Source organism: Amblyomma maculatum, chromosome 7, assembly GCF_055883805.1.
Source record: "Amblyomma maculatum isolate TAMU_Amacu chromosome 7, ASM5588380v1, whole genome shotgun sequence".
Classification (NCBI taxonomy): Eukaryota; Metazoa; Arthropoda; class Arachnida; order Ixodida; family Ixodidae; genus Amblyomma; species Amblyomma maculatum.
This window is the reverse complement of record NC_139350.1, coordinates 98,407,785-98,432,739: the sequence shown is the minus strand read 5'-3', so window position 1 is coordinate 98,432,739 and position 24,955 is coordinate 98,407,785. Positions and strand designations below refer to the sequence as shown.

At 44.5% G+C, this 24,955-nt stretch overlaps 1 protein-coding gene across 1 annotated transcript in view; it reads left to right on the top strand.

Annotated features, from left to right (window-relative positions):
* Nucleotides 1-6,978: 6,978 nt before the first annotated feature.
* LOC146184095 (uncharacterized) overlaps nucleotides 6,979-24,955 on the top strand; it is a 50,509-nt gene continuing 32,532 nt past the window's right edge. Inside the window, exon 1 of the mRNA XM_084608787.1 lies at nucleotides 6,979-7,164. Within this exon, the coding sequence (XP_084464913.1) occupies nucleotides 7,076-7,164 (89 nt within the window). The 5' untranslated portion in view covers nucleotides 6,979-7,075. The remainder of the gene's footprint in view (nucleotides 7,165-24,955) is intronic.

Sequence of the window (24,955 nt, the reverse complement as noted above, 5' to 3'; positions counted from 1 at the left end):
CTACCTTTCTACTTTTCCTGTCTAGGTCATCATTCATTATTTGCAGTTCATCCCCCGAGTTGCTTAGCAAGGCAATGTCATCAGCAAATCGCAGATTACTGAGGTATTCTCCATCGACCCTTATCCCTAACTGCTCCCATTTCAAGTCTCTGAATACTTCCTCTAAGCAAGCTGTGAATAGTACTGGGGAGATTGTGTCTCCTTACCTAACGCCTTTTTTATGGGAATTTTGTGGCATTCGCTGGGTGACAAAGCCGTGGATTTCAAGCTTGCGTGTAAGCGATCGGACTATGGACTTATTGGTGGCCACACCTGGGCCAATAGTTATCCGGCGGGTGCGGCGAAAAGTGATTACTTTCACAGATGGCGGCACATCCTATCTGATTTCTGTGATTGGCCGCTGTGAATGGCTTCTAATGCTAACGACGTCCGGCAAAATGTAGTGGTGAATGGAAGCTTAAATAATTCGGCTCCAGGCCTGTCTTCTCTCGGCCGTGCAATGAAACTTCGCCGTCAGATACAAAAGCGAACTATTTAACTGTCTTCACAAAGGATACTATTGCGCGAAGCTTATTTAAAGGGGTTTGGCCTGCCAGCCACCATTGAAGGCAACTGCATCATGCACTAAGGACCTAATGTAAGCGTGTGTTTGTTTCTCTCTTTCTTTTGCAATTGTGGCACCGGAATGGGCGCTCAGTTATTGTTCAACAGACTGTCACCGTCGAGATCTTGACAAGGCCAGCGTGCCCCAGCAGCCTATGTCACGACTACGGATTGGCGATAAAGGGCCAGCAAATAAAGCTGCGAGCGCGGATCTGACTGGAGCAGCGTGATTTTCCCTCGCCATTTTACGCAAGCTCGTGCGCGCAGATTCAGGTGCGGAAGCTTTCTCTTGAATCCGCTGTCGTGGAGAGAGTCATGCACCGGCCTTGTTTGATTTTCGGTGGTTACGAACGGGCGACTTTGAAGGAAGGAGTCAATGGAGTGAACAAACGAAAAAGTGAGAACCTCGGGCGACAGTAAATGCATGATGATAAAGGCGTTGGTTATTACACGTGTGACATTGCTAATACACAAGGATTGGCTGCTTGCGTAAAGTCATAGAGTCATCTCTTTGCGCCTAGAGGAACTAGAATACTTTACCTTACAACCGCCAGGAACACTGTATTTCCACCTGTATACTTTACACTCGGCGCAGAACTATTGGTGCCTCTAAACCATCGGAGGCGTTACTGTCGCTAACGTTTTTGACCAGCTTCTCTCGATGGATCACATTTAGGTAAACTACATCCGAGCTTTTCCGTGTTGGAGCTGTCCACGCCTCTGACCAATGGCGTTGGACATAACAGAAAAAAAAGAACTGGCTGCCGGCATGGCTTGGCCTTCGAGATTTGGTGAATCAAGGCAGCAATCTCTGAGGGTAGTTTGCCTTCTTGACTCTGCAGGTGCGCTGAGAACGGAAGTCGGCCATATGAGCCGACCAGAGTGCGCTTTCCTATTACTGTTCATTGTGGCTTCCACATAGTTCGGATGTTGATGTCGTAAAGGCAGAAAGGCGACGCAGGGTAAGCACTTTGAGTGGTCAAAAACGGCTAGATCTTTTTGGCAGGCAGTGAGTTCTAGTTGTGATCTATCGGTAAACACTATTCCACGCCCCCAGCTATAGCATAAAGGAACAAGACTATAAAGCTCTGCCTACATCAATCAATGAATAAATCAATCAATCAAAGTGATCTTTATTTATAGACTTGTAAATACATAAATATATTTTGCATCGATAGCCGCGGTGCTAGTAGACGATTCAGTACAAAATGAACGTGAACTGGCAGCACTACTGAGCAAAAACAAAAATAAACTATCAAACAAACAAAAAATAAATGCATTGACTATACGCATCGCAGGCGACTGCTACAAAACAGAAGCACAAAAAAAAAGAAAAAATAAACAGGACACAGAAAAATTTCAAAGCAAAAAGAAAATAAAGGCAGCGGGTCAGGGCTCCTCCTGGCTTTTAATGAAGAGTATCTTCCAATCCAGCTTAAAGGTATTTGTAAGCTTCGCATTAATAGGCACTGTATCCCAAATGTTTGCTCTGGAAAATTGAGCAAAGCGTTCTCCGTACATTAGGACTTCCAAGCAGGTTCAAGTTGACATTTAATGCATATGTTCTATTAACTTATGGCAACGAGAATATACTGAATGGTGAAGAAAAACTTGTTTTAATGATTTACCAGTGTGCGAACTTTGTAGTTAAAGGTGGATTCAAATGATAGTACTCGATTTTCCTTATATAAATGAACATTGCTTTAATTTGAAGACGCATAACCTATCACTCGAAATTCTCAGTTCTATAGTCTCTGCAAGGGAAGTAAATGAGCTTTGTACTTCTGGCCCATGTTTCGCAGCACAATATAATATAAATAACATCACGTAAATAATGTGACATTTAAATAGGAAAAAATGCAGGGATGATGTACGTTGCACGAAAAATACTTCTTTGTCTTAACAAGTGCACAGCAGCATAAAGCTAGCTTTTGGCATAATTTATTTATATCTTCTTACCAGTACAATTGTGTTGGTCAAAAACGACATGAAGATATTTGAATGAAGAAACCTTCTGAATACTAATGTTATTTAGTGATATGTGAATCGTATAAGTGACAAAGTTGTGTCTCGATCCTGAAGTGAAATGCCATATATTTAGTTTTATCTAATATAATGTTAGTTTGTCAGCACGAAATTATTCTGAATTATTAAACAGTTCGGAATGATATTGTGCTTTGTAGTCCCGAGAGTGGTTCAGATGCGAACAAAAGAGCAATGTTTTCTGCGTACATAAAGACCTTTAAAAATTGACTTCATACAAGAGGTCATTTACCAAAATAGTATACATAACGTTATCTAGTACATATCCTTGCCGTACCCCGCAAATCACTGGCCGAAATGTGGAATGTCTGTTACTCGAAACTAATTTTTGCTTTCTGGCGGAAAGGTAGCCATCAAAGAACTGAAGAGACTCGCTATTATTACAGCATGTTCGTAATCGTTTCAACATCTTGAAAGACAAATGCACTCAAAAGCCTTTTTCTGGTTTTTGTTGAGAAAGTGATGTAAAGACAGTAGTTGTTGATTTAGCTGAGGCAAAGTCATGCTGCCCAGCACAGATTACATTATTATCAAGCATAAACTTGCTAACTTGTAGAGCTATTAGTTTTTCGAAAACAGTCTAGGTTGCACCGAGCACAGGTATAGGTCTGTAACTATTGGGTCATGTCTCCTGCCTCGTATACTGGCCACGGTGTCTTACATCGTGATACTGCCACAACATTCGCAACCTTCACACTTATTAGATATTTGCATCCACCTAACCAATGCATGGTTGATTATTTTGCATAAGGGGAAGCAAGAATCTCAGTGTTATCTATAACGCCTTCATTGGTATGCTGTCAAAACCACAAGCTTTGTTTTCCCGCATACCTTAAATTACTGACGTCATTTCATCTTCAGTTATCTCCCCGAAAGCACAAATAATCATTGTTACAATAGAGGTCCTTAAGCAAGACGTTGAAGAGAATACATCGACCAAGTTCCTTCGGCGATTGACGAAATGATTATTAAAAATATTAATAACCTCCTCTAAGATCACGTCAGGGACAATACGTTTTTTTTATCCAAAAATATCCCTCATAATCCTCACATCTTCTTTAGGATTCCCTTCCTTGTGCGTAGCAATATTTGTGTGGTATTGTTTGCTTGAGGGCCCCATCACTGCAGCTGATTCATTTCGGTAGCGCCGAAACTGTTGGCGGTAATACCTATTAGTCCAATTATTTTTCCACTTCTGATATCAAGAATCTTCCTTTTTCAGAACTTTAAGTCCATATTTCGTCACCAAACTGCATATAAAGTGTTCGTAATTACGCATAGGTTTGGTTTGTGGGGTTTAACGTCCCAAAGCGACTCAGGGTATGAGAGACGCCGTAGTGGAGGGCTCCGGAAATTTCGACCACCTGGGGTTCTTTAACGTGCACTGACATCGCACAGCACACGGGTGCCTTGCTTTTTGCCTCCATCGAAAAGCGGCCACCGAGGCCGGAATTCAATCCCGCGGCCTTGGGAACAGTAGTCGAGCGTAGTAACTCTGCGCCACCCCGGCGGGGTCGTAACTACGCATAGTATGTGTGCGAGCGGATAGGTCATTGACATTTGTGATTGGGACCATGGGGTTCTGATATTAAGTGTCTATGTCGCTGTCACACACGCCTTCGAAACGTTGCACTGAATTAAAGATCGCATGTATTCGTAATCAATTGGAGTGGCATATTTTCTTGGCTGTTCAGAATTGCAGCGCGAAGGGTCAAGAGACCAAGCACAAAAGTGGTATTGTGGTCTGATATGACAGTGCTGCAAAAAGCTGCAAACACATGTATGCCCTTATTGCAGAGGACGTGGTCAATCTGGGACGCGGATTGTTTGGTGAGTCGAGTTGGCACAGCTATAATAGTCGTCAAGTTAAAAGGTTGTATCAGCAAAGGTAATCAAGCAGTCATCTTTCAACAAATCAATGTTGAAATAGCCCCAGAAAATTAAAGACAATTTACGTGTCGCAAGTGATTACAGGGTAGTTTCCATTACTGAATAAAACCTATATAGACAAGCGCTAGTTATGCGGTAAACGACACCTATAATGGTGGCGCACTTCAGTTAGATGAACACGGACTCAGCAATACTTCCCCCATGACGACCATCAAAGTGGCAATAGTAATCGTGCTCTTTTTGAAAAAACAAAAAGTCCAGCACCCCCAACATGGAATATACTGTCCCGCGGTCACGAAAAAAACTTGTACATATGAATTTCAGCAGTTTCACCTTGTCTAAGTCAAATGTCTGTGAGCGCAGTAACATGATAACGGTAATGGGACATTAAGCAACCAAGTGACCAGTGTTCTTCCTAGCACTCCAGATGTACAGGGTGTTGTGTTTTCCTTTGGGAAGGAGAGCGCGTTGCACCCGTCGACTGACCTGTCAGTGTGTGGGGGTGTTACCTCCATCTGTTCACGGCTTGGGAATGAGACGATGCTTCACAACTGACACTTCTGCTGCCTTCCTCGTCGTCTGACGCATGCAAGGCTAGACATAAGGTAAAGTAACTCCCCCACCGAGACAGCGAGGGAGAGACAGTCAGGCTTGCCTGCAGATCCCATTTACTTTGCTTCTCAAATTGAGAGAACGTACGCGCGTGTGGTACTTTTGGTCGACCGCTTCTTTTGAAATGTAAAAGTTCATTACAGTTTCGTGCTCCGCCTGAGTGGCTTTGGCGTTAGTGCTCTCGACTGCTGAACCCAAGGAGGCGGGATCGAATCCCGGCCGCGGCGTCCGCTTTTCGACAGAGGCGAAAAGCACGGCACCCGTGTGCTGTGCGATGTCAGTGCATGTTAAAGAGCCCGACGTGGTCGAAATTCCAGGAGCATCCACTATGGCGTCTCTCATAACCCGAGTCGTTTTGGAGCACTGAACTCCAAAATCAAACCAAAATAGTTTCGTGTTTCGTTTTAAAGACCGTGCCTCCTTGCCCTTACTGCCTTTTCGGAGAACAAAGGTTACGCCTGTATTTATGACAAAGCTTGGCCAAAGTCAGCCATGCGTCTTACCTTCAATACGTGCGTGTTGTGCGTTTTGCGGGTCAAAGTTTGCGTTATGACCTAAACATGCGTTCAGCCGTTCTTTTTTTGCCTTCAGAGTGTCGACGAGCAGCACATTCCTTGCCGGACACAAACGCTCGTTTGCATAAACTGGTGCATTTTTTTTTTTTTCATCTGAATGGATGAAACCCAACTCAAATATATTTAGTCTTTACTTGCTGGCAACTTGGTTGGGCTGCGCGGTTGCAAAGCATGCTAATTTGCACCCAACATCAGAAATATAGCAGGCATCGGTGACTACGGTTAAAGGCTACACTAAAGGCTAATTAGGAACGACAGGCGTACAAACAGTACACGAACAGTCTGTAGCTAAAAAAGAAATTTTTCGGGAGGCTCAATTTTCTTGAAAACCTCCAGAACAAAACTACAGCGACGTGGCACCAAATGTGTCGAGTATATTTCCTAATGCTAGCGCTGCTTTTGAACACACACAGCCATTCACACGTAATGTTAGTTGTCACGTTTATTCGTCATAACGCACAAAAGGCCGTCAAAAAATAAACGCAACACACTCTTGACAACTCTACTTAATGTGACTACTGACAACATAAAGCTACTACCATAAAACTAAAAACGTAAAGCCCTCTACGAGTATGAGAAATGTCTTCAGAAAGCGAAAACAACTCCTATTTTCACACAAATAATGAATACACAAAACAATATATATTTTAAAACACTCTACCAGCCTCAGCCAACGCTTCCTTTGAGTTAGAGAAGCAATGGTTTCCACCACACAGCGGCTTATTCAACTCAGTCCCTCCTCCTATATTGATGTATTCTGTGACAGTACTGTGCCTCCTAGACAGCACCGTCCTTGACAAAAGCCGAGCGTAACAACACGCCGTTTCATTCTCCCCGGGGAAACGCAACTGCGCGCGTATTGCTCACGTCGCCGCGTGAGAAGCGGTCGTGTGCGCAGCAGCCATATCAGGTATCCGTGATCGACGGAGAACGCCTATAGGCTTCACGCCGGCGTCATCTCTTTTTTCCCGCACTGTCGCCACACAGAACGCAGTAGAAATCGCAGCTGGGTTGTCGTGACAATATTCACTCGGCACCACGAGCGTCCCTGTTCCACAGAAACGGAGCAGCACCTAACGCCGTGCGTCGCTCAGGCGACAAAAGCAATTCGTGCTTCAAGACAGCCGCTTGCGGCCAGCCTTTTGTACTATTTCTTCCGCTTTATCGAGCACATTTGCACCGCAGTGCCACTCGCGAGCGCGAGCTGGACCCTTCAAAAACGCCTGCGACACCTATATCCAGCTGTGCGCGCTGGAGACAGTACGCATATGCTGCAGGCGGGAGCGGCGGCACGTGCGCGCACATACGAATACAGCTGACGCGGCCGCAACGGCCAGCACGTAGTGATAGCAATGCGGCGGCCGGGCGCCAGCGGTGCGATCCAGGCTACTTGCATCCTCATTTTTCTGTCGGTTTCGCTAACGAGTGTCTACGGAACCGGGTGAGTGTTCCCTTATTGACGCGGAGATTACACGGGGATGGCGGCTTCATAAGGTTGGAAGCTGGTGCCTCGGATCTAGTCACGAGCCCAGCGAAGTAGCGCACGCAATGGTAGACGACGCACATTAAGAAGCACTGACGCGCCAACCGCTGCATAGGATGCTACTCTACACAGCGTGAGCCGTGAGGCTTCATGCATCAGAGCGCCTACTCACACTGCAGAGCAAGGGCCTCGCCAATATAACATCACTTAGCCCTCTTTGGCGACACCTGCGACACCTGTGGTCAGGCTAATACCGCAATCTCTTTTGATCTGCTCCACTCTACCGTCTTGCTGACGCCCCCTGCTGCGCTTGGTTTCTCACGGAAACCAGACTGTACACCTTAGTGACTCTCGGTTATGTTCCCTTCCGGTTGTGCCTTCGCACGTTATCAATTCGCGTTTGTTCCTTAACCCACTCTCCACGCTTGCTGTTTCGTAACGTAATTATACTACTTTCCACACTTCTCTTTGGGGACTACGTCTGGATTACGCTGCAGTGTATGGAGATAACGCGAAAGTTTCTGAAGCACTCGCAAAATGTTTGCCCTTTTTCTTGCTTGTTTGTTTAGTATAGTGTAAAGCAGTTGATGCGCCTTTTTTCGCCTGCACGTGGTGGAAGGATAAAGGCGATGTGCAGGCCTTACAAACATTTCTTTGTAATGTCGATTCGTTCTGCTGGACTCTGGATGGCGATTCATCATTAAGATAGAATTTGCAATAAAACGCTCAATCCATTACTCTGGCACTAATAAGTGGTTTAATGATCAGGTCAATGGCTGACAAAATAATCAGAGTCGCAACTCAGAATTAAGTTTATGAGGTGAAATTTCATGCATTTTTGAAACGGCACCTCTTGTGTGCACTAAATAATTAAAGAAATCACAAAACATCGCCCACAAATAAAGAAAATAAAGATAGAGCCGTGCGCTTTTGTAAGAATTATATTGAAAGCTTTAACATTTTCTCGAATAATGAAACATCCATAACGATGCTTATCTTCGACAGAGCGCGTAGTGCCACCGGGTATGCGAATATATATCGGCACCTTTATATTACGAATGAAAGGGTTGTGTCTTTAAATATTTCCTTACTGCAAGCATTCACCAGGTTTACCTGCATGTCTTTGTGAATGTGAAAACCGCACCAGATTACTGTCTCGAATCAAATGAATTGCTTTTTTTTTCTTTTTGCGCTAGTTTAGAGTAATCCTCTCCTCTACTAGGAATAAGTATATATATTGGAAGTTTCTTTTTATTGTGCACACATTTTTCAATGAAACCACCTCAATTTCCAACAGTTCCAACAAATTAACTCATTGTGGTCTAAATTTATCGGTATATTGTAGAATGTGGTGGACAATTCGTCGCGGTAGGTAGATAAAATTCGATGTGTATGGTAACGACGAAATTGACTTTCTGCTTTTTTTTTCTAGTATTTAGAGCACAATCTTGCGGAATGCAAGGCGTACAACGTTTTAGTCGAAAGCAGCTTTCCGAATTACTTAATCCACATTTTGATGCGAGATACCGCACGCAGCACGACCCGATACTAGAAAAGACGAGTAATGCGCGTCATAACTTTTACAGCTCCACTTCATCGGGGAGAAATCACGTCTACATTCCCACAACAAAAACAACGCCTACATTGTTTATGCACAGGAGTGTAACCCTTACTCGACGCTTTCCTCGTTAGTTGCTCCCTACTCGGACACTTTACTCGAGGTATTTATTCACCGAGACATGCGTCTACGGCTGCGTTCACGGTGAGGGGCGAACAAAAAACAGCAGTTGCCAGTCTCGTTTCTTCCACCTTCAACCAACCTGGGGTGCCAATTCATTTTGCCTCGTTGCCCTTTTGCGCTGAACACTCTTAGCAAAAATCAGCAGCGTCCATTTGGCGTCACGGCTGGGCTGTGAAAGCGTAGAGTCCCACGTGGGGTTAACCATTGCCTCAAACGGCGCAGGAAAGAGGCGACTGGTCGGCTCGACGTCCAAAACATTCTTGTTCATGTTTTGGTCTGTAATCGCCTTGCCCCACTCCTATGTTCGACTGTGCTTGTTTCGGCTAATTTCAACAAGTATTACGGTATCCGTTCATTTAGCCGCATAAATCTACGTCGGGTAACGCTAACCAGAATATCCCTTTAGCAGTTTTAAAACTGCGTGCGCTCGTTGATGTGAATGCGCCAGATGCCGCCACATACGATGTGGGATAAAATATAAAACGTAAACAGGTAAACCTTGTCGACAATACTTTATAAAAACTTCCGCGACCGGCACATAGTTCGCCGTGCCGATCATTCCACCTCCAAAGATCGAATTAACTTATGACAATGACTTTCGGTATGAAATGCTTTTTGGTGTCGTAGTCGGGGAATTTGATGTGCCGTTGAGCCAAAACCGAGTGGTAAAATCCGGGCACCGAATTCCAGTCATTCAGGAACCGAAGCAGGTACAGGGTCGTCCACTGTTAGGATGAACATGCGAGAACGTAGCCGCTTACATCGGAGCGCCAATGCGTCTCCCTCGATTGCCCACAGAAGCGAAATGACCCGCTTACGAAGCATCATCTCCAGGTTTATCCGCCATTTTACTTTGATGCGCAGTCGTGCTACTCGCAACCACGCTTTAAAAAGGGCGAACACCTCCTAAAGTGTTCACTGAGACTGGACGACCTGCCCGGCACTGAAGAAGATATAACGAGACGCGTTCGCCGCTCGCTAAACCCCCTACAGTACCACATGGGTCCCAGATTATCAACACAGTCATGATTTGGCTTGTTACCCCCAAATTTTGACAAGGTTGATATTTGACATTAGTGGAAATTAGGAAGAAGACATGGACATGGGCAGGACATGTAGTGCGAAGAGAGGATAACCGATGGTCGCTTAGGGTAACAAACTGGATTCCAAGGGAAGAAAAGCGTAGCAGGTGGCTGCAGAAAGTTAGGTGGGTGGATGAGATTGAGAAGTTCACAGGGGTCAAGTGGATACAGCTAGCACAGAACCGGGTTAAGTGGAAAAATATGGGAGAGGCCTTCGCCCTGCAGTGGGTATAGTCAGGCTGATGATGATGATGATGAGTATCCAGTCTAATGTGAACCCAGCCAATCTAGTGGTAACCTCCAAATTCAGGCGGCCTGCTTCTGGAGTTTCTGTCGTATCGGCGAAACTTGACTCCGCCCATTTTTAGCAAAATTAGTGTCCAACCTACTTACACTATGGCCAACTCAGTGCTGACATTCAAATTAAATTTGGCTTCTCCAGAATGTTTCGTGCTTAGGCATTCTCCATCCGCGAGAGCATGAAGCGAAATGAAAGGAAAGATCGGGAGGGTCCTACAGAAAGCAATCGGTTTGCAAGTTATACGCCACAAGATTGGCCTTGCAGACCACTTGATTATCCTCGCGGCTAGAAATACTAGGGGCGTTGTTTGATGTGCTTTCATGGCTTTTAAGGCAAAAAACTTGCTAGGCTACGTTGGCACCAAAGATATCCACAAAAAAGTAGAAGCAAATGTGGAGGCAAAATTCAACTGGTGATGTCGTTATCAGATGTTGAAATTAGTAGTCTTGTCTGAATATGTGATACGTGGTACAAAAACGGTATCTCATGTCATTGTCACGGTCTTATGAGACATCGTAGTTTAAGTAACGTGTGATGGTCATTGTTGGGCATCATAGTCATTTCTAGGAATCATGACTAAACACATGTTTATAGGTTTGAGTTATTCATACAAAAGTCATGAGCCTTAATTCCGATTTGAGGTAACAAAATGTGCTGAGACATGGGCCACGAAAAGCGCTGAGCCATGGATCCCAAACTGGGTCAGGAAAATGATTGACTGGTTTAGTTTTTAAGGTTTAACATACCAAAGCGACTAAGGTTATGAGAGACGTTGTAGTGGAGGGCTACGGAAATTTCGGCCACCTGGGGTTTTTAATTGTGCATTGACATCTTACAGCTCACGGGCGCCACTCCGTTTCGGCTTCATTGAAACGCAACCGCAAGCGATCGCGATAAAACCCGAATACTCCGGCACAGTAATCGATCATCTTAACCGCTGCAACACCGCGGTGGGGCCACAGAAAGGGTTGAGACAAGGGTCCAAGATTGAATCACAAAAAGTGCGTAGACATGGGTCCCAAATGTCACGGTACTGTATGAAAGTATCACGTGACCTTGTCACGTGACAGCCAAATTGGCTGTGAATTTCATGCAGCTATAAGAATATCACGTTACAAAGTCACGTGGCAGTCAAGTTGCATCAAAATGTCTCGTGTCTTTGAGAACGATTCGCGATAGGAGCGGCGGCATACAGTCCAATCCTACACTTGCAGCAGTACAGCAACGAACGTTCGCAACTGAAAGGAAATTTCTACTGTGGCGGCACAAGCCTTAGCGTTGCTAGCAAAACCTATATGAGGGGCCCACTATGTACCGCGTCCAGCAGAAACGCTCAGGCTTTCCCATTTCTCAAATGCAGCCTGCAGTGCTCTCAAAGTTTTTACCATTCTTTGCGAGACGAATAAAGCGTCTTAAGTTGTTTCGTTCGCTCGCTTCGCGATCAAAAACATCGCTCGCGCAGTTCTTTCCGTCAGTCTAGTTCTTCATTTGTCTATATATTTGCTTCTTTTTCGTCCGCATCTCGCTCCAGCCCTTTTTTCTTTGCGTCTATTATGAACCAACTAGCACGACCAGACCACAAAGAAATCTTCTCAGTGGAGCAGTTACAAAAGCAATGAATAGGCAATAACTTAATTGGCAACCAGTATGTGCTTTGGCAATAGGTACCCCGCATGCATTCTATAATGTAGTTCTTTCCGCTTCTTAAAACAATCGTAGCTACAGTTACCTGAGACAGAGAAAATTTGTCACCTTAATGATCCCAGCTTACGCTGACGAAAGTAGAGCTACGACATGAAAGCGATTGATGCCTGGTAGCTTCGAAAAATGCCTTCTCTGGAAAATTTACCATGGCTTCTCAAAATTATCCTATTCTCCTTATTGCACTTGATTCATTTTAATCCAATGTAGCTTAACATTACTTGACATTTTTTTTCCGATTACATTTAATGCACCGCACGCTAAGTGCCATAGCCGAAAGGTCTCAGGTTTTAGCTAAAAGACACATGATTTAAAAAAGCCACCTCTACCCATGGTAGAAGCATCAAATGGTAGCGAAACTCCCCTAGAAGCAAGCTTGTCGATTGTGAGTGAGGCTTTAGTTTCTTGGCGCCCTTGTGAACTGTGAGGCAAAGCAAGTACGTGACGTCACATTGACGTACCATTGGTGGGGAATTTGATATCTTTCTTACTTTTGAACGAAGAACAAGGCTAACGGCGACGAAGGCAGAACGGTTTTCGGGTAAGGCGGAAAAATGAACACCGAAACAGTTCAGCCAACTTTGCTTGACATGAATTTCTAAGTTTTACGTTTACTGTAATAATACGGCTTCCTCAACCACCTTATCATAGCATGTTTCTGGCTCCGTCATCGTTAGCCTAGTCTTTCGTGTCCGTATTGTAAACCCATTTTGTGGTTTGTTTCTAAGGACACGTTTCTGATATAAGTAGTCTTCATTTTAATTGGGCAAGCGCATGAATAAGAATCACGATGCTTGATTGATTTCTCTAAGGGCATAAATGATTGAAGCTGTGCTGAATCGAAAGCCAGGCTTTATTAAGTCACGATTACATAAAAAAAAGCGTCACGAAAATGCAAGTATTGAACTGTCGGAAAGCGACCGCCTTTCACTCGTCTGTTATGGTCTTACGTAATACTCGTGATAACAAAATGACATCAGCGTAGGTCTGCAAACGTGACCCTGTGAGATTATAAAAATGTAAAACTTTGCGAACAAGCAAAGTACCATCAGTGTCAAAGCCTCAAAGGACAAAGAAGAGCGAACGGGATATCTTTAACGCTAGCGTTAGAATACGTAAGAGTTTAAGTAAGCAATTCAAACGGGAATCGTTACTGTTTAGACGTTAATGCGTCAACGAAGTGAAAATAACAACGAAGTGAAAATGACTCTAACAATTTCTTCCATCCATCCCAACACGCTTTCCGCAAGGGGTATTCATGCGAAACACAACTAGCCATGTTCCTCAACGACTTGCATGCTGACCTGGATGCTAACCTTCAAGTTGACGCCATCTTTCTGGATTACGCTAAAGCATTTGATAAAGTTCCACGTCAGCGATTAATACAAAAACTTTCTATTCTAAACTTACATCCTAATGTGCTAAACTGGATCGAGGCCTTCCTAAAAAATCGTTTTCAGTCAGTCATTGTGAACACTCTTCCAACCCTCTCCCTGTAACATCCGGCGTCCCACAAGGCTCCGTTCTTGCGCCCCTACTGTTTTTAATTTATATTAACGATCTCCCACAGCATGTATCCTGCCAAATTCGAATGTTTGCTGACGACTGCGTAATTTACCGCCAAATAACAAACACAACTGATCAAGAAGCCCTCCAGCAGGACCTTAACCAAATTGAACAGTGGTGCAAAAATTGGCTTATGATCCTGAACCCTAGCAAATGCAAGCTTCTTTCCATTACCCGTCGCAAAACGAGTCATGCCTTCCATTACAAAATCGCTAACGAGTCCATAGAATCTGTATCATCTTTCAAGTACTTAGGCGTCACATTATCTAATGACCTAACATGGAATGCACATGTTGCTAACGTGATATCATCTGCCAACAAAACTCTGGGATTTCTTAAACGTCACCTTCGCCTCGCCTCGTATCACGTGAAATTGCTCGCCTACAAGTCACTCATTAGACCTAAACTTGAATATGCATCCGCCATATGGGACCCACATCATATTAACCTCATAAACGATCTAGAAGCCGTTCAAAACCGCGCTACAAGGTTCATTCATTCTTCTTACTCGTACGACGTCAGTGTTTCAGCCCTAAAAGCTAAATCAGCACTGTCGCCTCTTTCCGTTCGTCGTCGCATAGCCACGCTATCACTGTACCACAAATTCTTTCACTCAACACTTAACCGTGCCCCTACATCACGCCAGCATCTTACATTTCCCACCGCACTAGCCACACGCTTCAAGTGTTTCGCCCACGTGCCCGAACTGTTACTTTTCCAGCCTCCTTCTTCCCACGTGCAGCTAAAGATTGGAACGGCCTTCCCCAGCACATCGGCGACATCACCGGCCCTTCATCGTTTGCTAGCAATCTAAACAACATTTTTTGCATATGATCACATATATTGCATTGTCTTGCACCTTTTCATCTCATCCCACCCCTTATGTAATACCCCGCGAGGGGTCTTTAAGGTAATAAAATGAAATGAAATGAAATACACTTTTGCTCCTACAACTAAAATTTCGCTTTGTTTGCGATTCCATTGCTTCGCCCGCGCTTCATTTGCCGTTGAGAGGAATCAATTTGGGGCAATAAATTTACAACTTCAGCGTTTAATATATCTAAGCAAAAGGTCCCACTGATAACACGAACCTCCCTGTGATACCAGCTAAAGCACATTCAGTGAACGTTTGTGTGGTAATGCCACACAGCAAGCAAACACGAGCAATTAGAGCGGACCAAAGGCTTTGACAATGCGACACGCGTCTTGACGGCAATAAAATTCCATTTTCACCATTCAACTAAACGAATACAGCGAGACCCCGTTCATGCAGATATGTACAAGCCGCCACTTTTGCGACCTGTCTGGGAGGCCGAATTGGCCGAGCCGCCGAGCGGTGACACAAGATTGTCGCATAGTCCGAAAATGGGCACACGCAGCGGCAATAAGTTCCTCAATAACGCCCAATCTTCGTCTTGCTGTAAAGCTCTATCACGACCAGCAAAACGAAATACTGACGGTTTGACAGAGATACCCCCCTTTGAGCGCAGACGCTTGCAAAAGGCAGCACGCAAACTTGAACCGGGGCCACTGACGCCATGGGTATGGTCTTCGGTTTGAGCCATGTCTGATCTGAGCTTCGTGCAATTACGCAGCGGATACTAAATGGCCTTAAGATGTCGCTTAAAACAAGTTAAAATAATATTCTGTATATGGCATGTTTTTCTTAGGGACAAAACATAAACTGCAATCGCTTGCGCGCGTGAATATTATATTCACTTTCTGGTTCTTTGAAGTAATGATATTTCTTTGCTTTAATATTTGGCCTCACGGTTCACAGGGTCCCTTTTCATCGTTCATCATCATCATCATCGAGTGGATTCCGCTTGCAATCGGCAGCTGCGACCGTTTTCTTCCAAGTAGCGCGACTTGTTGCATTGACTTTGCACAGCCATTCATATCGATGTCAACGCCGCTGCACGCCCAGTGCTGTAGCCGCTCCACAATAAGCGGCGCCCCGAGTGCCGCTCTCTATGATGCCTCAATACCTGACAGGCAGCCAGATGTCCATGAGGGATGCAAAGTGCCGTCCCACAAAGAAAGAGAAAACGTTCCAAAAATTGTTTATCCCGCTTTCATCTGTGTGGCATCGTTAAGCTGGTTCTCTCCCCAAAAACTGGAGTAAGCGCGAATACTAGCCAACGGAGAAGCGTAGGAAACGAGCACAGGGGAGGGCTATGGTCGGAACGTCCGTATTCGGCAGGCATTCTAAACATAGAGGAAGAGCGGGAATAGCCAGCAGTGGAAAAACTGCAGTTCTTTGTCAGTTAGTCATAGTGGTAATCACGGAACGATATTTCCCTCCATGCGTGCCAGCTGTGGCGATAAGCATTAGCTGCTCGATAACCGCACGAGCCATATTGTCGTGCATTGTCTCTGCGGTCATATATTCCTGGCGGAGCCACATGAAGCCAGATTTCTTTCCTCGCCGCTCCGAGCAGAATTGTTTTTCGACTTAAAGCTGAGCGTGCAGATGCACGGTGTCGGGCAGCAAACTTTCACTTGACGCGGCACAAAGAGGCGCTATAATTTCGATATCTCAGAAATAATAAAAATGGCTGGCTTCGTAATGGCAAAGAGAAGTTTTCTCGACAGAGAGCATGAAGAATGACGAAAAACCAGCAATGGCACTGCTTGGACGTCAGGAGCCGCCACCGCTGGACAGCGACTGAGTGGTCCGTATAGAACCAGTACTTTGTGACTTTCTTTTCGCCACCAGCCTCACCACTGCATGGACGGCCGATACCGATGGCTAGCACATATGATAACGAGCAACAAACATTCTATGCCGGAAAGAAGGGTGCTAAGGAACTACATACGTCTTTCCTAGCAAAGAAGACGCTCATCCCGTCTTGCTTGCAGTTTGTAAGCGAGAACTGCAAGTATATTTCGTGCGTTCCTACGACAGACTGTTTAGTAGATCAAGCGCATTCAAAACTTGACCCGGTGTCGACATGCTACCCTTGCCGACACATTTGGACGACGGGAACGCTTTTTACGGTTAGCAGAATCTCCTGAATTCAGGCTTATAAATCTCCCGTTTTGCACCGCGCAGTTTGGCAAAAGCGGGAGGAAGTTTGTCCACGATGTTACGGATTGCTCGCAGTGAAGAGATTTTTTTTTTGCGTTTTGAACAAAATAGACCAATTTTACACAAAACGTTTGTTAAATCTGAACAGATAGTGAAATTGGTTTCGTTATTTCGAGTTACTCAAAGCATTGGACCACATGGGCGTCTAACGGGGGATCGGAATATATTCGTTAAATCAAGGCTTTCTTTAAATCGGGTTTCACTAAATCGAATTTTGACTATACTTGTTTCATTATTTTTGCCAGCACGTTCCTGCGGCGACAAATGAAGCTGATAAATTTGCATAGTTTCGATATTGCATCATTGATATGTCGATTCATTGCATGGGTTAGGAAGAAAGCAAGCCTAATTATCCGAGTGATTTGAATATATTCGCTCAGACGTACGGAAATGTTCTTCTAGGTAGCGCATATCTTGTTTTCGGCTCAAGATCGCAATGAGAACCTTTGATTTGTCCAGACTAATGGTGAGTAAATTTTCGTTAACGAGGCTTCTCATTTCTCACCATATTTCGTACACGTACATGCTACCAGATCAGAACTGCTGCGACAAATAAATATCCTTGTGTCGTGTGCATAAGTGATGAACGACAGGTTAGGTTAAAACGTGGAGACATATCCTTACTATATTAAAAATAACTTGCTTTTCAAACTTATTCAAGATGCTCCGCTGTTAACATATTCTAGTGCTGATGTAAAACGATTAATTTGGATGTTCGGTTCGCGATGTGACAAGCAAGATTAAATTAACTCAAGGGATTGCACTCGTATTTCATAACAGTCAGTTTATGAATATTATATTGTGATTTATTCGAGCAGACGCTTTTGGGAAATCTCCAAATATTCCGCATGTAACGTTTTTCGAAGCCGTTTCGTATGATTGTTTTTTTATAATGTAGAGCGGAGTTCGGTAGACGTCCTTTCTGAATTCATACTGAGAATTTTCGAACTAGTTGTGGACTTCTGAACATTTTCTGTGACGGTTGTCACTTTTTAAGGCCTTTTGAGAAAATTAGTTGAATACTAATTAGTCGGTAATTAACCAACTCGTTTTGTTCCCTTTTTAATGAACAGCTGTGACCTTTTCAATTTACATATCTAGGTGAAATGAGGAAATAAAATGCACATCTAGTGGAATATGTTGAAGTGTAGCGATTACATATGCTTGAGCAGTCATATCTGAATTCCATTATTGTCACAGTAGGTGTTGTTTTTTTCCTATAATATACAAATGTTTTCTTATTTTTAGAAACAGAACGACAAAATAATGTTGGCAGGTGTGTGTCAGCATCAAAGTATGATGGATCTCTATGAGAGCTGTGTTGCAATGTCAAACGTTTCTTAAATGTCACTAAAACGGGTTCCAATGTACGAAGTGCCATTGCGTAAAATTCTGTTGACCGGTTTACTTTCGAAAGAAAAACAATCTAGCGAGCGAACTGTCCCCGGATATCAGTCGTACGACAGCATGAATCAAAAGGCTTTTTATATAAATGTTTCGCACGTAGCGTATCGGCAGACAACTGTAGGGAAAATGAGGAGCTCATTACGAGATACATACGAAGGGAGCGTACCGCCACTGACACCAAAGAAAACGCTGGATGGTTTCGCTGGATGCTTTTCTTGGTGTTGATGCAACCAGTGGTTTCGAAACAGCAACGTCCGAACTTTGCATTTGGTACTCTACCAACTAAGCAACAGCGACGCTGTTCCGCTACTCTACCTTTCACTTTCTTAGGTGTTTATATTGTGTATAACCTATCCTTAATAATATTCAGCAGCGCCACCTTCGTCCACAGTGGCAGACGTGAAGTGTCTTGTGTTGCCCAAGTTGCCATGAATAATGCTTGATCGGCTGTCTGCCGAGAAAGGGTCTGAAAATCGGGCTCTAGTTACTTATCTGCCAGAGCGAAAGTATGTAATTCAACGGATTTTTTTTTTTTACTTTTATTGAGTCTTCTACGGCGTGCACTGCAGAGGGAAATATTCAAACACCGACGCCTCAGAACCAAACATACAGGTGGTCCGGTAGATTTTGTTTGGTTTGGTTTGTAAGGTTTAACGTCCCAAAGCGACTCTGGCTATGAGAGACGCCGTAGTGGAGGACTCCGAAAATTTCGACCATCTGGGGTTCTTTAACCTGCACTGACATCGCAGAGCACACGGGCGCCTTGCTTTTTGCTTCCATCGAAAAGCGACAGCCGAGCCCTGGAATCGATCCCGCATTCTTCGGAACAGTAGTCGAGCGCCGTAACCACAGCGCCACCCCGGCGGGGAAATGGCCGGGAAGAGTAACCGGCAACCGATTTTACTTCGCATTGGTGAATTAACTATGAATTTTTCCTGTGTCTTTATACTCGCAGTGCCATGCTGCGGACTGCCTAATGTGCTTCATAGCAAAAACAGTTATACAGTTGGATTCTTCGTTGCCATGACCTCTGTAAAAGAGGAAATGTGTTGGGAAGAAATTCATACACGCAGCGTGCCGTTATGGGCGGACGTCGATCAACGGCCGCATGAGTCATGTGTCATGTATTATGTGTGCGTGTCATACATCCGTGGCGGAGCTGCATAAAAGTAGTTTTCTTTTTTGACGTTTCGTTCCGTCTCTGCGCCGAACACTGAAATGCACGTTGTCGGGCGACGTGAAGTTATCGCGCGCCGCCACTTCAAGAGGAGATGCAAGTGATTGGTAGCTTTGGGTTTCAATAATGTTCAAGATACTTGCTGTCCGATGTATTTGTGAGGAATGAAGCGAGTGAAATAATTCTAAATCAGACAAAGTGAGTTTGGTTGTCAGGGCTTCGTCTCTACAGTAGAGGCGTGCTTGAATTTACGGCGAGTTAGCATTTTGTAAAAGCTGAAGCAGCAAGAAGATTCGAAAATATAAGAGTGGTGTTTTTAGTGTTTCCTTCAGAAGCATATCTATTGTCATTGTATTTCATAAACGTCAGTCGTGACGTTCTTCTCTTCGTACTGCTATCTCTTTGATTCTAGTGGCTGCGGTGAACATTTCTTTCACATCCTATCTGTGTTGTTCCGTCGTAAATTCTCGCGTTGGGCTTGTGAAACCCGGCTTCTATGCGCCGCTGGATTGAGGGTGACAATGAGGGTCCGCCCTGTCGGCGTGCGCAGCTTCGTAGCGTGGTCGAACACCTGCGCCAAACACGATTTCTAAACATGATCATCCGGGTTTTTGCTTCGACTGCCATCATATATGCACAAACCATAACATAAGATTGCATCTCAAGTGTTGTGATCAGATCCAAAGAATACAGCCAGCCCATTCTCTTTCAAGCACTTTGTAAGCTTGTTTAATTACACGTGGTACACACTTCCCAGCTGCCTTATGGTAATTTTGCAAACTGTTTTGCGTAAATTCGGCCACAAATGATTTCGCCTTTGCCGCGAGGAAAACACCCGATGCCCCACCAACCATCATCATGATCAGCCTGACTATACATACTGCAGGGTGAAGGCCTCTCCCATATTTCTCCAATTACCCGGTTCTGTGCTAGCTTCACCCACTTGACCCCTGCGAACTTCTTAACCTCATCCGTCCACCTAACTTTCTGCCTCGCCCTGCTACGCTTTCCTTCCCTTGGAATCCAGTTTGTTACCCTAAGCGAGCATCGGTTATCCTCTCTTCGCACTATACATGTCCTGCCGATGTCCATTCCTTCTTAATTTCCTCTAGAATGTGGGTAACTTGAGTTAATTCTCTGACCCACTCTGCACGCTTCCTATCTCTTAATGTTACCCCTACCATTTTTCGTTCCATAGCCCTCTGGGTTGTTCTCAACTTAAGTAGAACTCTCTTGGTTAGCCTCCACGTTTCAGCCCCATAGGTGAGTACAGGTAAGATGCAACTGTTGTATACTTTCCTCTTGAGCGATACCGGTAAGTTGCTAGTCATAATCTGCGATTGCGTGCCAAATGCGCTCCATCCAATCTTATTCTTTGTGTTAATTCCTTTTTATGGTCCGGATCGGCGGTTACTACCAGTCCTAAGTAGACATATTCGCCTACTACTTCCAGTACTTCGCTACCTAACTTAAACTGCTGTTCCTTCCCGAGGCTGTTGAACATTACCTTAGTCTTCTGCATATTGATTTTCAAGCCTACCATTCTACTTTTCCTGTCTAGGTCATCAATCATTATTTGTTGTTCATCCCCCGAGTTGCTTAGCAAGGCAATGTCATCAGCAAATCGCAAATTACTGATGTATTCTCCATCTACCGTTATCCTTAACTGCTCCCATTCCAAGTCTCTGAATACTTCCTCTAAGCAAGCTGTGAATAGTACTGGGGAGATTGTGTCTCCTTGCCTAACACCTTACTTTATGGGAATTTTGTTACTTTCTTTATGCATAACTATGGTTGCTGTGCAGCCACTATATATATCTTCCAGCACTTTCACGTACGGCTCGTCTTCCCCCTGATTTCGCAATGCCTGCGTCACCGCCGAGGTTTCAACTGAGTCACAGGCTTTTTCGTAATCAATGAATACTATGTGTAATGGCTGGTTATATTCCCAGCATTTTTCTATCACCTGGTTGATGGTATGGATATATCGATAGTAGAGTGCCATTTCCGAAAACCTGCTTTCCGAAAACCACCACGTAGAATCAACTCTTCGTCTCATTTCATCGGTTCGAACGCAGGACGAACTTTAAACGAATTAATTTATTGTGCGTCCGAAAGCTATGCCATTCATATGAATATGGCCACAAACAATACACACAATACGTCACCATAATCATAGATGCTTCAAAAGGAAAGTGAGATTCTAGAAAGCAGGATTGCTAAACTTGCGCGAAGGTGTGAGACTAACTGACTAGATTAAATCAGGGGTGTTACTGGAAGCGAAGGTAAATCTTGCGTGCCGTTTCATGCGTGAAGCTACAGGTTAGTCGTGTGAGACATAGTAATAGGGTGTTCTGGATCCTTTCCGGTTATTTCGTGTGATTTAGCTTACCTGCGGAATCGCGCATTTAAGGGCGCCTTTAAAATTCACCTCTATTGAAATACGACCGCAGTGGCTGGAATTAAATCCAGAGATCTGGGTTTCAGCGGCTAAACGCTAGCGCAACCGGGGTGGGCTACTGCAGAGGGCTACGGCAGACATCTTTGGGAAGAAGGGTAGCCAAAAATATTTTATCAGATGCTATTTTGCGTTGATAAATGTAGTATATTCAGAAGCTTTGCGGAGATTTTTATATATGCGGAGATATGCGTTTATCGAAGATTTTTGAAAGTGGCTAGGATTGGTTCTTACTTATTAAGCGCTCTTCGCAAAAATGCATTGGTTATCAGTTGCTTGCGATTGAGTGGGGTGGTTTTATTTGATAGTGCAGAAATTTCGCCTTGCGGATTTCGTTCTAAGGTGTTTAGTATTGCAATGAAAAATTAATATGCAAGGATCTCCTTTCTCCTTCCTCTTCAACTTTAACTTTTCTCCTGATAACCAGGACCCCTTTAATTACAGAATGCAGAATTTATTTACAATTATACACGAAATGCAGCACTTCTTTCCTGTCGAAGTGAGACCTCTCTTCTTGGCACCCGACTCCAGTCTCCTCTTTTCTCTTGCGTTGATTGGCTCGCTTCAAAGTTTCTCTCTCTCTCGAAGTCCTCCTTACCGCGATCCTAGGGGATCCTTCTCGTTTCGCCGCGGTTGTTTGTGGCCGCCGCACAACTGCTGCCCACGAGCGCCCGTCAAAGTCTCAGAAACCGACTAGCTGGCCTGGTTGCGGGAGGATCGGGTGTTTTTTGGGTGAGCTGCGCTTTTTTTCGGCCAACATCGATATTCTTCCGCTCACCGTTCGTGCGGCGCTAGCCCGCAGACCTCGTCCCATATCGGGAACCGTTCAGACGGAGGAGGCTCCTTCTAGGGCCGCTGCGTTTGCACGCAAACGCACAAATGCAGACAAACATGCACGCAGACATAGCAGTCCTTCAACCGTGCGTTCTGTCCGCAATCAGGACGATGCAACCACGCCCTTACCATGAGGCCTCTCAATTTTCTTTATTTCATTTAGGCTGGCGTCGAGCAATGGAGACGTCAGTCTTTTAGTTTTAATCATGAAGGAAATGTGGTTTATAAATTTGTGGAAATTTATTTTTGAAATGACCATTTAGTTTAACCCTTACTGTCTCATCTCAGATAGATGCACCAAAACAAAAATGCAGCAGGCCTTGTGCTGACGTATACAGGATCTCTGTTTCAACACAGGACTAACGCGTTTTTAGTTGACTTGCTTTATGACAACTGGGATTGCAATGAGGCAGGCATTAATTATTCATCGTAACGTCTGCTAAGTAAACAACCAATTACGAGTTTTAATGCTTTGTCGTTAGTGCAAGCATGACTGCGTTAATTACAACGGTGACAAAACCAGGTCATTTTGTGTGGTCAGGTTTCATGAATGTGCGTAAGAGTGGCTATGGAAGCGAGTTTTCATATTTTTGTTCTGATGACAGTTACGCGCATACGGTGAAAGAAGAGTTGAAATCACCCCGCCGCGGTGTTGCTTGGTTACAATGCTCGACGTTTGCGCCCAAGGAGAAAGAACCAAAACACGGCTGCGGCAGCCGCAATTTGGTACAGGCAAAAAGCAAGGCGTCCATGTGCTGTGTGATGTCAATCCAAGTTAGCCCTACGGGTGGTTGAAATTTCCGGAGCCCTCCAGTAGAGGCTTGTCGGCATTGAGGTATTCGCGCGGTGAAGGGTGAACGGCACGTATACGATGGATGTTTGAATAACAGCCGTAACAGTGTCTAACGAATGGTGAGTCAAAGTTTGGAACGACGAAGCCCGTGTATGAGAAAATAGAGATGCACCTGCTTGGGTGGGGCTCGCTGCGTGTCGTCTTTTCAACAACGCGCTTGCAAAGGCTCGCTGATGGTGCAGATTTTGGGAAAATCTACGGACCAAGACGAAGCCCACTTATCGCGGTGCATGGAGCCAAAAAGTACTGGAAGGATGCGTCAAAACGAGAACGCCAAATTAGCATTGACAACCGTGGCGTTGAGGTGACCAGGTGCGGTGTCGATGCGTTGCGAGACGGGGCGAAAAAAAAGTTGCCAACGGAAACGTTGGAAGAATCTTGCGTTGTTTCGTTGTTCATTTTTTGTCCTCTCTCTCTAAGAGAGGACAGGTTAAGGTTGTGGGGCAGAGACTGGGATTTGGCAGTATAAATGTGGTCGCTCGGGTCATTGCTTTAGCAGGCTTTTGCTGTTTTGTTGCTTTTTTTGCCTGCATATGTGTCTCGAGAGAGAGAGAGTTTTAGTGCTAGCAAAGTCAAGAGGGTGTGATAGGTAGCAAGTGACCAATCGTGCTGCTGCTGCTCCAAATGTCTACCACGTTTCTTGAAGAACCACACCAGATTCGAAAATGTACCACCGCCTTTATCAAGTTCTAACTGGGCACACACTCGCTGTGTGCAATGAACATCGCTGTTTTTATGAAGTTCAGTCTGCTCCGCTCCTTAATTTAATCTTAGTGAATACGTCATAGATATACGCCACCTGGCCGCATACGGCCGCGGACTACCAGCATAGTGTCGGGGGGATTCACCATGCGGCATGACAGAACTTGCAATGATTTCGTATTACCTCAACTAGATGCCTGAAGTACACCCCTGGAATCTTATCTAATAAGTAAATCTCATAAGCCTGGAAACGAAAACAATACGCATTTGTGCTATCATAATCATAGGCTTAAATTTGCAATGCTCGATGAATATATTTCAGACGACGCGAGTGTTTCCATTCATTTCCACTTATTATCGAAAATTCGGAGGTTTGATCAGTGAGGCGTAGTATCGCGCGGTTAGAGTCCGGTTTTATGCATGATATCTTAGCTTCGGCTATTGGCGAATTCAGATAAACATTGTCCTCGAACTGCTGCCAACCTGGGTTTGAAGTTGAAGGGGAAACTAAAACTTGAACTTCAAGGTAAGCTTTTTCGGGAACTGTCTAAAATTTCCTCCGAGTAACACTGATAGTCTTAAAAGATCTCGAGCACCTTGCGACTTCCGAAAGGCTGCGACTCTAGGCAAAGTATCAGTATTTCACGCATCTGAGGAATCGATGAATTATTTGAGGTTAGAGTACTTAACTTTTAGTCACTCCAGATGCGAGTTTTACGTCACTATTTTACTTATTTTTCATCTGTTTTCGCTATGCCGCTAATGGTTCTTTTCGATTAGAAAACATTCCAGAGTACAACTCTCACTTCTCTATGGACACCAAAACTATAAAGTAA